Source organism: Fulmarus glacialis, unplaced genomic scaffold (assembly GCF_000690835.1).
Source record: "Fulmarus glacialis isolate BGI_N327 unplaced genomic scaffold, ASM69083v1 scaffold42213, whole genome shotgun sequence".
NCBI lineage: Eukaryota > Metazoa > Chordata > Aves > Procellariiformes > Procellariidae > Fulmarus > Fulmarus glacialis.
Window position 1 is genome coordinate 1 of NW_009201756.1, and position 14,749 is coordinate 14,749.

The 14,749-nt window shown below is 39.8% G+C and overlaps 1 protein-coding gene across 1 annotated transcript; it reads left to right on the top strand.

The window, feature by feature from the left end:
- The first annotated feature begins 836 nt into the window (after nucleotides 1-836).
- LOC104074073 (echinoderm microtubule-associated protein-like 4) lies at nucleotides 837-10,166 on the top strand. Its single transcript, XM_009574056.1, has 4 exons — nucleotides 837-918; nucleotides 2,241-2,339; nucleotides 6,682-6,812; nucleotides 7,324-10,166. The coding sequence occupies exons 1-4, from the start codon at nucleotides 885-887 to the stop codon at nucleotides 7,786-7,788; spliced, it is 729 nt and encodes a 242-aa protein (XP_009572351.1). The 5' UTR covers nucleotides 837-884; the 3' UTR covers nucleotides 7,789-10,166.
- The last annotated feature ends 4,583 nt before the right edge of the window (nucleotides 10,167-14,749 follow it).

Sequence of the window (14,749 nt, forward strand, 5' to 3'; positions counted from 1 at the left end):
TTATTATTATTATTATTTTTATTACTACTACCAACAAAAAAGCTTAGGTACAGGAAAAATATTCTGACAGCTTCACTTAGCTTCTCCCTCAAAAACAAAGATGGGTGTTTAGTCCTGTGTGCTGTTGATGGTGATAACTAAGCAATTAGGCCAAAGTGTTTTGATTCTTATATAGATGACCCTGTGCCTATAGGGAAGACTCCTTTCGAAGCTGGGACTAACATGCATGCAGTGTAAGAAGCACAGCAGAAACTTCAAAAAGCTTACAAGGGTATTCTTGTAATACCAGTCCTTGATCTTGTAGTTTTACATGGTGGTTGTTAACCAAGGTATCCTAAGTTTTTAGGATGAGGAAAGGTTATTTGAATGTGCATGCATTTAATGGAAATTATTTTGAATGGACAGAGTCCTATCTGTCACTTTTCTGATGGGATCTAAAAATGATCCTGTGTAAGTTACTTGCCTTTCTCAATTAGTAGCAATGTATACTTTCTTAATTCAAGTACAGATGTGACTTCATCCGTATTTTAGCAATGTAGCTTCTAGGAGTAAATCATTCTGGGGTCCGAGAGGAACGACACCATTTACAAGTGAAGAATCCACCGTGCGGTGGGAGAGGCACAGTGCCAAGCCTGTGTTTGTTTAGCTGTTAGCGAGAGTGGCACTGGGGAGTAAGGAGCCTTTAACGGAGCAGAAGTGAATTGCGGCAGACCTGGGGTGGGTGGGAAGGTGCTTTTTTGCTGTTAGCTGTCCCATCTGTGGGTGCAACTTCTGCTTCTGTTTGAATTAAAATACGTGTTTCACATTGGTGTTACTGCATTATTCTCCAGGGACATTCCAGCTATATTACACACCTTGACTGGTCCCCAGACAACAAGTATATAATGTCAAACTCAGGAGACTATGAAATACTATACTGTAAGTATGAAATGAAATACACTGGAAACAGATGTATGTATTAGCTGTCTGAATATTTAGAAGAGTGTGTTTGATCAGGACTGTACAAAATGCTTACTGACAAAGGAACCAATTTGAACTTGTGTAACCTGATATCTTGATGTTATTCAGAGCTGCGTATTACCTAATGGCAATGCCAAATATAGCTGACTTCTTTACAAGGTCATAAATCAGTTTAACAGCGTAAAAGTTACAGAACAAGTGGCACTAGGTTTTGATGTTGGCCTAAAGTTCTGTAGATTGAAAATAATATATACAGTTGTCTAATTAGTGTCCACAGTATCAGTTATTTTGGGGGAATAAAATCGGTGGGTCTGTGCCACTATTCTGTTCTGGGGTTTCTTTTTTTAAACTTCATCTTGGCTAGTGGTGTTGAAAACTAAGCAAAGCAATAATACTGCTTTAATGAGTTAGTGGTAATAATGTTCTTGTGTTTGTCTTTTTTTAATATGTGAAAATATGAATTTAATATATAGTGATTATGTCAAAAGTTCAACTTGCATAGTGCATATCAGTCTGGTTTTAAATTGGTTTTTGTATTCTTGTGTTCCTGTGGTTCCAAGAGGATTGTAGCTCTGTTCCTGTACAGACTTGGATTCCAAGATCCAAGAGGATTGTAGCTCTGTTCCTGACAGACAAGAAGAGCCATCAGTTTAAGTATCTGTCACCTTGACATGTTCTTTCTGCCTGTCACAACTTAGGTTTCAAATCTGGATAGTGCAATACTTCAATCTACCAAAAGGACGTGTTGGTGTTTATATTTGCCTGTATAGGGAAGCAAAGAGCTGTGACCCGTTAGTACTGGGCTGGTGTATTGAAAGATGGACATTCTTTTGGGAAACAATCTTTCCTTTCCTAGTTAGAAGTTGAAAAGCTGTCTAAGGCTCCTCTGGCAGTAGTTTCTCACTATTTTAAAAGCAGAGCTTCCTGAATGATTGATTGAATTTTAGCACATCAATGGAACTGGTAGGAAGGAGAAATTATTCTATTACAGACTCTATTAAATCATTTTGTAGAGTAGGTAGCAGGGGACCCAAGCTGCAGGGAAGTGTTTTCGAGGTACACTGATCTGAAGAGGGAAGTGAGAAGTAAATGTGACTCTTAAATACAAAGCGAAGCTTCAAGTGTCTGGAATTTGATAAAGGTACTGGTCTGTCTTTGCCTCTACAATGTGATTCCAGACTGGTTTTAAGATGCATTTGTTTACTGTCTTAGCACCTTCAAAGAGCAGATGTGTAAATATAAAATTATATAGCATAACTCATCATTCACTTTTTTTACAGGGGACATTCCAAGTGGCTGTAAGCTAATCAGGAATCGTTCTGACTGTAAGGATATAGATTGGACGACATACACTTGTGTGCTAGGCTTCCAGGTGTTCGGTAAGCACCATTTAACTTGCTTTTAAGCTATTCATACTGTGCTTTTCTGTTTTCTTTTGCTTTAATTTGTCATTAGAAATATGCTGTTAATAATTATTGAGGATGGTGCTGAGATGACAGACCAAAGAGACTGACCACAATATTTGTTTGTGATACAGAGCACTGGATGCTCTATAGACAATGTATAATTAATTTCTATATAGTCCTGAAGTTTGGGATTTGATTTTTCTGCTGTCATTTTAGGCTACCAATTTTGGAGGCACTGAAGCAAAAAGCTGGTATTTTAAAGTGCTCATATGGCACATGTGCATTCTCCTTTGCTTACCTTGTTTTGGGATAGGAACAAGACTATGTGAGTGTAGGTTATAGTTTATGTCTTAAAATCATGACAGCACTTTGATACCTGTAGTCAATGCTGAGTAATACATACTGCTTCTAAAGAGTAAAAATGCTTTAAAGATTAAACAGATTCTTTACCTAATAGTTTATTTTTTAAATGTACAAAAAAATTTACAAAGCTGACAGATCCGATTTTAATAGTGCAGTTTGAGACTGTGGCCAAACAATCAAACTGCTTTTGCTGAAGGCAGCTCTGTTGGCCATAAATGAGGAGCCCCTTTGTGAGGGGTTGAAAAGTATGGTTCAGCCTGTCAGTGTTGTAAAACCAAGTTGTGTGAGCAGGATGCTGAATGTCTCGCTTCCACCACTGAGATCAGATACCTGCCTGATGTTGGAAACATCAAAAGCAGGTAAATCAGCAAATTCTTTAGAGGTGAGGGTTAGTCTGCAAATCTTTTCTTCACAGCTACTAGGAGTTCAACTTTGAATATCAGTTTAGATGCAGGGTAGAATAAAATCAGTTAAGTCTGAGTGCTTTCTGTAGCTTCTGACACCTATTGGGTATATTTTTAGGACTGTCGTGCTTAGTGAGCAAGTAGTCTTAAAGGATTGCAGTTGATTTGTGGGCTAACGCTGACACTCTTGTGTGGCCTATTGGTTGGGTGGAGGGCATTTGGTGCTTTATAACCAGGCTTGATTTCCTTTCTGGGTACCAAAGATCTGAGGCAGAGCAGGGAGAATAAAGGGGTCAGAGAAGGAAGCTGACTGGTTGATAAACTGCATAAATATTTTGTTTGGAGCTTGAGGTAGGTGGCAGAAATAAACAGGAGCATGCTGTTTCTGAATCTGAATACTGTTGATTATTGCTAGTTTGATGAAAATATTGGCTCCCATTAGCCTGAGAACTGTGAACTGGGTTGTGTACATGTTTTTTTTATTCAGTCTGTCTGGGAGAAGTAGAGAGTGGATGGCTGTTTCCTCCTGATGCTTTGGGCGTGTAAGTCGAGGCTGATAAGAAATTGGTCCACAGCAGTCATTTCCTCACTGTCTTTGCTACTGTAACTGAAATAATATGCAACAAATGCCTTTTTTAAAATGGAGTATCAGAAGATTCAAGAGACAGTAAAGAAAGTGAAAAGCAAAACTCTTTTGACACTAATACGACACCTTTCTCCAGGAGCAATGAAAACACTTTGTAAGGACTTATATATTCCTTCTGGAATAACCTTGGAGCTGAAGCCGTTTTACATTTTATGCAGAGTACTTAAATCTACCAGAAACGTGGAGGTAGCAGACAGAGTAAGGGGAGCAGCTCTCTGAACCCCAGCGCTTTCCCAGAAGTGTCCTTTACTCCTGACCTAAGGAGATGAGGTGTGGGAGTGCAGAAAGAGTTTGGTTTCACATCTAGACCATTGGCTTTGTCTCTTTAACAGCTGTCGGATAGAAGCTACTGGTGACTGGGGCCAGGATGGAGATGAGCAGCTCCCATAACCACTGTTTTGAGAAGCCTTTTTACTTTTTGCCTTTAAAAAGTGGATAAGTCTGCTGATCCTGTCTGCATTCCCTTTTGGATTAATACAAACTTTAACCACTCTGGATTAAGTTTAATTAGTCTCAACTGCTCTCAAAATCTTCAGTGTGCCAGAGGATCTGGGAGTGAAGTAGATAAAGCAGATAATGTGATAATATTCTGGGGCAGAACAGAATATATTTAAACTTCCTAGCCAAGATTCATCATGCTTTAATTTTATATTGTCTGGTATTCTGACACCCTTTGCAGAATCTTAAAATTATGGCTTGGTCTCAGACAAAGGCAAGTATTTTCCCATTAAATCAGACAGTGCAGCTAAGCCAAACTAGCAGATATTTGCTGCCCAAAGGAGAAGTCTGGCTTTGACCCGAGGGTCAGCTGGCTCAGGAATCCAAACAAGCCGGGGACTGCTCACTTCGATATTCAGGAAAGAGGGTTAAGTTTATGGGATTTTGGCTTTTGGGGTATGTGTTTTACTAATTTAGCGCTGTGGATAGTGTGTCCGTAGGTTTAGGCATTGCACTGTTGTCAGCAGAAGAAAGAGGATGGAAATGCATGGTTTGGATGAGAATAGCATCACTCCTTTTTGGCAGTTGATATTACTATCAATGCTCAGCAGTGTCATCAGTCTGCACCCCGAGCACTTGAAGTCACTCTCTCACTTACTGCACATTTCCCACACTTTCATCTAAGCAGATTCTTTTGAGAGGCTTACTGCTGGCTAGCAGACTTTATTAAAATTGAAGTGCTGCTGCCATACCTAATAACCAAGTCCTATTATTTTGTATTTTTTGCTATTTTTACAGTTATTAAGAACTAAGAACTTAGTCATATAAATGTCTTGGTTTTTCCATGTTTGCCTGGTGCATTGAAAGCAAATCCTGCTGTCTTATGACAAAGGGTTGTCTTACCTTTAGAGCTGCTAAAGGAATTTGTGAACACAAAAGATGTTTAATAGGAGATGCAATCTTGAATATTAGTCTTTTTAATCTTAAATTAAAAAGAAGAGGAAATAGCATGGCTGTTTGGCACAGTGTGCCTAAGGTGGTAGCTGAAACTTCAGGAAATTGATTTGAAGTCCATTTATTACTCCCACCTGATGACAGTATTTTATAGATAGAATGCAGGAGAAAGTTAAAATTCATTCATTTTAAGCTACTTGAAAATTCTTAAACAGTATATATTTTTCGGATAGATTTCATTGATGCGAGAGCACTAAAATGTTTCTGAATACTTTCCTTAGCATTTCATGTCTTTATTTAGTAAATTACCTACATTGGCATTGTAACAAGCTTAAGAAGCTGCCTTTGTTATTCTTCTGAGAAAATACTGTTCTTACTCCACACACTGAATAATGTCAAAAAACAACTTTGAAGTTAAATGCTATTTGCCATTTTGCTTAAAAACAAGATGAGATAGTGTGGGAGTTTGAAAAAGATAAGGCAATTCTAAGTCGACGTTTTGTGCTGTATAAAATAGTAAGACAGCACATGTTTTTTATTTTACCGGAGTCCGTGATTGTAATGGAGGAAGAAGATATTTTCATATCTGATAATGGACATCCTTCTCAGTCAATCGGACACACGGTTTTTCGGGGTAGGGGCTGAAATTTGAGGGGGGGGAGATTCCTCCTAACTCCTGAACTAATCAGAAATCCAAGTCTGAGCTGTAAAAATATGGTACCTTCAGCATAAATTAGTATCTTGTAACCCCTTGCTTACCTTTTGTTCAGCTTTTCTTGCAGTTGTGAATCATCAGTTTAGTTATGGGAATCTCTAGGATCTTTATTTTTTGTTAAAACTTAGAGCCTCCCCCCTCCCCAATTTGTTCAGTGCTTTTCATCTAGGCAATGTTGTTATTCTTTTGTCTAGACATATCTGTGTCATTCTTTTCACTTAAAAGCATATTGAATTGTACTTAAGCACTTGACAGCACTTACATCTATGAAACTCATACAGGCTGGGTTTTTGTGCAAAGTATCATCAATCAGTTGTCTCTCTTAAATCACGCAAATAGTAAAAATTGCTCCAGATTTAAAATAAAACCAAAAGAAGTCTCTGCATAATGTACGGTACCTAGGCTTGTTCCATGCTTCAGCATCAGTCTTGCTTTTAAAACGTTTGTGCATGAATGAAAGTGTTAAATTAAGAGTTGCCAGTTTTAGCAGCAAACTTAAAATGAGCTTTAAACGAAACCGAAGTTTTGAACAGGAAACATATCAAGCCCAAGAGGTTATCCTGGCCAAGGCTGAGGGTTTTGGGAGAGCCGGCGGTGGGGAAGCGGCATTAGGCTAGCAAAATATTAATGACATTTAATGCAATGCTTATTCCATTTTCCAGTTGAATGTCTTACTTGCCTTTTGTTAAGATTGCCTTTTCTCACAGCTTTATAGATTTTATTTTTGTTTATGGATTGTCTTTTAATTTGTTTCTAAAACCACCATTGCTGAATATCTGCTCTACTCTCTCCTAGGAGTTTGGCCCGAAGGATCAGATGGGACAGACATAAATGCCCTTGTCAGATCCCATAACCGAAAAGTGATAGCAGTTGCTGATGATTTTTGTAAGGTCCATCTCTTTCAGTATCCCTGTTCCAAGCCAAAGGTAAGTCTAGACCAGTCTAGTCTATGTGCTTGTTTGCATTGCATGAAGCTTTCCTTGCCAGACACCTGCTTCCAGCTCGGTCATTTTGGAACCTGGCAGCCAAATAGCTCATTTATATCTGAGAACAGCGCTAGGGACAAAAGCATGGTTTTCCCCATTAAGTTTATATATAAAATATAAAATAATATAAAAAGTAAAATAATATACCTAAAAGTGAAGTGGCAATAGTTATCCTTAAGTTCTGGAGCAGAGGCTTGATGCTTTCTGTTGGCTGGCCTTGGTGTTAAGTCCATTACTTTTTTGCATAAAGATCTAAATCTGTCCCAAGTTACAAGCCTTAAGAAGAGAGGATGTATTGGGGGGGAAACCTAATGTAGACATAATTCTTTACTCTTATGTGAATAAAGAGCTCTCTTGAAGAGCTAAGCAAAAGTAGTAGTAGTTTTAGATCTCAGTATCGTGTGCTCTTCTAGTTAAGCATGGGATTTATCTTTCTACTTGTTTTCAATAGGCTCCAAGTCACAAGTACAGCGCTCACAGTAGTCATGTGACAAATGTCAGCTTCACCCATAGCGATGGTCACTTGATTTCAACTGGAGGGAAAGACATGAGTATTATTCAATGGAAACTTGTGGAGAAGGTAACTCTACCACAAAATGACATTGTCGTAGACATTGGTGCAACCAAAGTGCCCATCCCTGCCAGTGAAAATGCTGTACAGTCTCCTGCACCTCTCCCACAGCCTTTTAACGAAATGAACCAAAACGAAAGTGTAACTGGCAGCTCTCCGGCTTCTTTGGAGAGCAACTTGGAGCAGTCTGCGGAGGCCAGCGAAGAGCAAAGCGAAGAGCAAAGCGAGGGGAGCAGCCTGGATCCTGCCGAGCCGGGCTACGAGGAGCCCTCCAACGAGACAAGCGAGGAACACAGCGAATCCACAGTCACTGAAGAGCAGCAAGATAACTCACCGGTGTCTTAACGCTCCCAGCTCAGGCGGTTGTTATTTTCCCTTGGTGTGCGTGCTTTCATTACAGGGTGAGGGTTCAAATAGGGAAAAGTAACTGAGATTCATGACCACTCCAGCTTTTGAGTTTCAGTGAGATTTTTAGTCTGAGCTTCAGTTCAATGTGTGGAACCATCCCAAGGGCCTGGCTTTTGACGGTCTGTGTCAAGATCTGGTCACAGTTTGTAGTGGACATTACCATAGATCCATTTCAGTTCTGAAATTGCTGTCAGGAAGTGGCGTGAAATATATACTGGAAAAAAGGTTAGCTCTGAGACTTAGCTGAAGTAGACCACCTTAACTATGTGAAAGTGCTTTCTGAAAGAACTAAGCTGATGGGAAGTGCTGAGCTGTTCCAGCTGGGGAGTACTGTGCTGCTTTTTCCAGGTGCGAAGACAAACAAAACAAAAAAACAACCAAAAAGGTCTTTGTAGGGCTGTTTTCCTTTGTTTTTTCTTAATGAGAAAAATAGAGGAAAAACAATGTAACAATGCCACATGTATGGCGATGCCTTCTTGATCTAACACATATGCAATTTTCTAACACTACTAATTCCTAGTGGAGTCTGGATGTGCTTGCAGTTGGTCTGCCCTGGGTGCTGCTAGTTCTAAGGCAAATCCTGTCGAGGAACGGTGTTGGCTGTTCCATTTTCACAGACTATTTAAAAACAGACTAACCAAATACTGGTGTGTTTCACTTTTCATGACCTGAAAGTTGATTTAAACTGTAGGATGTAATTGTCTCTTCAAAGAATTGCCTGCCTAGAGAGTTTGAAACTTAAGAGAGTCTTTACAGTGACTTTGATGTGAACAGCAAAGGAAGCGTGGCAAGAACACAGAAGTCAGATGGGCTCCAGAGTTAAACTTTAAGCCTTCAAGCAGAACTTGCTCCATCCCTAGTAGGAGAAATATAAATACAGTTAACTTAAATTATTAAATTGGTGCTTAGGATTAGTATATTAAGTTGATAGTTTTTTCTTCTGAATTTTTAGAGGTAACTCTAAGAATCATTGAACTGCAACCTCTATTTTTTTTGTTTCCCTGGCTCCTTTAGCAGTTGTGATATAAGCATACAATAATTTAGACGATTATGTGATTCCCCCCCCTCGAGTTGCTGATCTATTATTTTTGTGATTTTTGTTTCCACCCCACCCCTCCCCGGGTTGCTCTAAGCCATGCAGCTCTCATGTGGCTATACCTGGCCAGTTACGGGATATCTTGGCATTTGTTAAGCATTTGGAAAGTACTTTTTTTACAAAGTTTGTCAGATAGCTACATTTTTTTCTTAAGTGCATACGTTTCCTACTTTAAAAAGATACAGATTTACTGACAGATATCCATTTCCTATGTACTTGTTTATATTTTGATTACATAGAATTTTCTTTTTTAACTTGCTGCATTGTGCTGGTATTTTAGTTCTTAGTTAGAATATCATGTTTAGAAACTTTGGATGAGTTCATAAGTCTTAATTGTGCAAGCGTTTACGTGATTGTGCCATTCCAAAGTGCATCAAAACTGTCATTCCCTTACTAGTATCTTCTCAGGAGAAATGCTACAGATCAGGTATTTAGTCATCATTTGGAAAGATAAAAACAAATGGACTCCCAAAGGACATTTAGAACATTTATATATAAAATACATCTATAAATATATATATATATACACACACACACATATATATATATAAAAAAAAAGTATCCTCTTGTTTACAACAGTTCCAGAAAACCTCAAAGTAGTTCCCTTCAGATGGAGGGAGATACGGATTCCAAGCAACCCATCTGTTTAAACTGTGCTCTGTACATAGAGTTTTACTGGAGAGCTCTAGTATGCCTGACTCGCAAATTTGCCAAATAGCAGCAATGGAAGATAAAGGTCAACTCATCAAAGTACTTGGTTCCAAATGAGGAATATGCTGTAGGTTTAGAAAATAATCTTAGTAAAAGAGAAAGGATTTTAGAGGTAACGAGGCACAGAGCTCTCTGTCATTTTTATGAACTCCACGTAAGCAACACATTTCTTTTTGGAACATCTGCCACCTGGGGTTGCCATGTAAAGTGAGAGTTATAGTTGTGATATTCTTGTGTTTGTAGTTCAGAAGACTCGACTAATATGCAAAAAGCCTTACAGCTTTCAATTGCTGGCAACTACTGTTTAACGAATAATTAAATCTGTGATAATGGATGGAAATGGGTGGGATTATGTACCTGTAGATGTTTTAGAAAAATAATTGTGAATGAATTATGATTAAGAGTGTTTCATGTGAAGATGTTTGAGCCATTTCTATCTATCATGCATTCCTGTCTCAAGGCAGAAAATTTTGAAGATTAAAAAAAAAATAAAATAATCAAAATAATATATTGCAGTGTCTTTCTCCATATCTGTTCTGGTTCCTTCTGTATATAAAGTGGATGCTGTGATTGCAGTTGCAATGTCTGGGTCTATGATTTTGGAAGAACCTTTTTAACTTGTGTTTTTTTGATAACTTCCCAGACTGCCTAAAAATAAGTTAATTCAGCATCATGCATAATGCTGGCACTCCTAAATATTGATCTTCTTTTACTTTTTGAAAGTTCTATGACATTTCCCTTTTCTATTTTTGATTAACAGCCTACTAGCATTATCCTACTGTGGCTAATTGATGGGCAGCAGGGGATTACAAGTAGGTATTTGTCCTGATGCAGAGTGCAGTCTACTTTCCAGGGTTCTGCCAGAGGCTTTCTTCTGGAAGTCATGTGAAAAGTACAAGCTTATTTTGGATATAACGTGTTAAATACCATGATGCTTCCACATTCCTGATAGTCTCTGTCCAATTGCACATGCAGAAGGTCACAATATGCTTAGTATATTCCTTGTGAAAGATCCTCAGTCTTTTAAAAGGCTTTGGATCATCTCCATTTCTTGCAGCTGGTTTCTGTCCTTCACAAAAGGGGAGGATGGGGTGGAGAAGAAAGAAACCTCCGAGACAGACAAATACTTCATGTTTATCCTCACTTAAAGGAAAAACAAACGAAAAAACATCACTGCCACCCCCTGACTTTGACTGGAAACCTCAATGACTCTTCCACCAAATTGTCAGGAGAACGCTGCTGTTCTAACTTGCGCAACAAGCAGGTGTCCTAAGGTCATGCTGTGCTGTTTCCAGCACACCTGCCACATCAGGTACCACTTTGCACTGGGGCAGCTGTGCAGTAGTGTGCTTTTCTAGGCTCTGCTCCCTTTCTCTCCAAATTCAGCACAAGGCTTTTGCTACCTCTTCTCCTGGGATGCTCTGTAAGGCAAGAGTCCTCCTGAAGAGTAGGTAAGCTGGTCCTTCTGAAGAGCAGGTAAGCTGGTCGTCTGTGAGCCTTCCTCATGGTGGAGGCAGGATAAGGGCTCCAAGAGCCCCCTCTTATTTGGGACAGCAACATCTGCTGCCAGCTTAAGTGGCTGCAATGATGGTATTTGTCGTGTGGAGCTGAAGTTCAGGGTGGAAGCTCCACTGAAAGCATAAAACTATAACGACATTCCATTTTACATGATTGAAACTTCAAATTCGTCACTAAAATGTTTGTTTAGGTTGCATAGTAAAATACTTGAATGTTAGGAAATGCCAAGCTTATGGGTTCTTGCACTATGTGTCCATATTGGGTGCATGTCGTGCAAAGTGATATTAATTGGGTTTTACATATAAAGGGCACTTTTCAGGATGTGACCAAAAACTTTGGAGTTTTCTCTCCCCATAGAAGTTCCAGGATAGGTGAGGAAGAGGCTGGAGGTGTGGATGGGTAGCGATGAACATTTCTTAGGTTTGATCTTACTGTAATTCTTACTATAAATAACAGGTACTAGTTTTTGCATATGATGCCTGTCAAATACTAGCCTCTTATTTCTTTTTTAATCATCCCTGGAATGCATAGATTCTGGCTTTGTCTCTGAAAATAAAGCAAAAATTGATTTTTGATTGTTAAATTGATTATAGTCTACACTGAACAGTAAGTTGTATTTTCTACTTTGTGCTTCACCCCATAAGATGTGTTGTACCACCTTATATTTCCTTCAGTTCAGTGCAGGATTTTAGTTGAATCAGGATAAAAATAAGTAGAACGTCCTTGTGAAATTTATGCTTGGCCAGAGCCAGACAAACAAATTCTCATTTCTGCTGCCTCATGCCAATAAAATGCTGAGTCCTGGCAATGAAAGGATTAATATTACATGAGATGGATTTTATTTGTGCGATATTTGTGCTGCTTGTTTGCTTTCCTTCTGAGCAAGTCTGAGCCCATTGCCTAATCTTTATTTCTGACAGATGTTTTATGTACTAATACTTTAATCAACTGAGAATGAAAAACTGCTTACAGTAGGATTATACAATTTAGAAGACTGGGCAGTGTACACATTTTAAAGCATTTAATGTACATACACGTATGTACACGCATCAAACAGATACAGCTGCTCAAGGCCATTTTTTTTTTTGTTTGAAAGAGAAACGTGGATGACTTCACACTGCAGTGAATTAAAAGTTTTAGGAGCGCAGGGGAAAAAAGGCGTTCCCAGCAGGATGGCAAGGCGAGAGGACTGGTTTCAGGCAAAAGGACTTGGAGAGGAGGCACAGTGGTGGGACGGCGATTGTGCCAGAGCTGCGTTTCCTAGGTTGGGTGCCCGGTACCCTCCTCTGCGGGTCTGGCTGTCCCCCTCCATCAGGATGGGCTAAGTGGAAGCTCCTGACACATCCTTTAAAGGTTGACGTTTCCTAAGTGATATTATACAAATGCAAGACATCTTCAGGTAAATGAAAAGCCCCTTCAGAGGTCTGCTAACCTCATTGCCTTAAACTTGCTCAGTTACCTTAAACTGAGCGTAGGCCTCAGATTCCTCTTTATAAAGAGAGAAAAACTTAAAATTGGGAAGCTGGGCTGCCTCCTGGCGTGGCTGAGTCTGTAACAGGAGCGCTGCGGGGGGGAGGAGGGATGAAATGCCCGGGTGAGGAGAGACTCCAGAGGATGGGTTCTTGTTGCCATTGAAAAAGGAGGGAAAAAATTAAACCAAAACAAACCACTCCCGATACTCTGCTTAAGGCACTGTGTCAAAATGACTAAACTGATTTTAAGGGACTAAGAGGACATTATTACTGGATAATCAAAAAGAAAAAGAAATGAACTCCTTTCCCCACCCCCCACCCAAAATTGCCCTCTGGTAGGTTTTGTCTGTATGCTAAAACCTACAAGAGCTTTTACTTCTGCTAGAAGTACTGGGTGGTTACAGGGTGATTTGGAGAAACACCAAGTTCATGCAGATTTTGGCTGGGTTTTATTTTTAATAAGCAATTCTAGAAAACTCGTGTTCTTCCAAAAAGTTCTACTAACAACCCAAAATCTAGAACGAGTCTACATCTTCAAGGGATACGTGTCTCCTTGTGATCTAAGTGGCGAGTTTTACAGCCCAGTATCCCCTTCGGAAGGGGACCTCCGGGCACTCCCAGCTCTCACCAGCCAAGTGACCTCCTCCATAGTCAGCAAGGTCCGTGCCTTGCCAGCAGCCTCTCCTGCGTACCTCTGCGTATGTCACGTTATTTTGCTCTCCGATAACCACCACGCTTTGTTGGTTCTTTGGGACTGCTGTAAAAAACACCTTTATAAATTCTTAGAGACTGTCTGAATTATAGTCAGCTGCGTTGTCCCAGCTTTATTTTTTGATAAAGTTCCTTTAAGTTGCTATTTCTAGAACATGCTTTTGCATAGTGAGCCAAATAAGTGCTCCAGATAGCTCTTGAGATACTGAATTCCCTATTGCGGGATGTTTCGGCAATTCGATGTTTCTGTCATGCATCACTCGTTTCGCAAGTTGACCTTGCTCTGAATCCTCCCTGTCGCGCAGCCCGCTCTTCGTCCTGTGTGCATCACTGCCCTCCCCGGCTAAAAGCAAGAGGTGACATTTGCTTTTAGTGCTGCTTCAGAATTTATTTCAGCTTCCTTTAAATACGCTGTCTTGTCGTTCCAGTTAGTGGCTGTGTGTGTGTCCATCCCCTTTTTTCCCCTCCCACAGCTCTCAAATAAGAGATCAGTCCTTGCATTGGCAATAATTTTTCCTTTTAGTCTCTCCTAAGTCCATTCACACTTCCCTGCGCATCTGTAACTGCATAGAGGAAAACCATAGAGAAGGGAAATCACAAGCTGTCTGCATCAGACAAGCAAAACAGCTTCAAAAGCTATCTAGTACGTAAGTACAAAAATCCCTGGTATTTTGTATTATATAAATTAGTGTCTCTGGTGTTGTGTGAACGCTCACAGTAGAATTAGGAACTTAAAAAACTATTTATGTCCTAGGTAAAAGGAACTTGGAACAAACTTGGTGTTATTGCTACATCAGAGGAGCCTGGAGTCTCGCCTCACAGCTCAGGAAAACAAAAAAAAACCACCTAAAAAACCAAAACAACAAAAAAAAACCCAACAGCTAAAGCCTTTGGCTTTAGCAAGGCAGACAAAAAAAGTTTTCAATTTGACAGCAAAAGAAGAGGGAGCAAGCAGGGCTACGCAGTGTTGTGTGTGCAGAGGAGGTAACTGCCAAACTTGCTCTTACTACATTTCTTCTGGTCCCAAGGTGGGTGTGAGCTGCACCCCTGCTGGGGGTGGGCACCCTCTTTTCTAGTGACGCTGCAGATTCTACCATAGGCAGAATTTCAGTGGAAAACCTTATTTTCAGCATCGCATTGATTAGAATTCTTCCTTGAAGAACTGGACCGCGCAGAATTAAGACCGGAGAGAGCAGTCAACATCTTGTCCATGCACAGGTACCCAACATTGCTAACGCTAAACAGAGATTTGCCATGAATGATGAACGTACACAGGGCGCTTGAAAGGATCCCGTTTGCCCCAAGTTTGGCAAATGGAAAATTAAATGTCAATTGAGCCTGTGAACTGGGTTTCTTATGTCAAAAGTTGCAATGCATTTTTTAGATTGAT

What these genes read in the sequence shown, in the direction of transcription:
- LOC104074073 (XM_009574056.1), top strand. Translation starts at nt 885, where the DNA reads ATGTCAAACTCAGGAGACTATGAAATACTATACT. An exon ending in AGACTATGAAATACTATACT is followed by an intron (nt 919 to 2,240) that starts GTAAGTATGAAA and finishes CTTTTTTTACAG; the next exon opens with GGGACATTCCAAGTGGCTGT. An exon ending in ATCCCTGTTCCAAGCCAAAG is followed by an intron (nt 6,813 to 7,323) that starts GTAAGTCTAGAC and finishes TGTTTTCAATAG; the next exon opens with GCTCCAAGTCACAAGTACAG.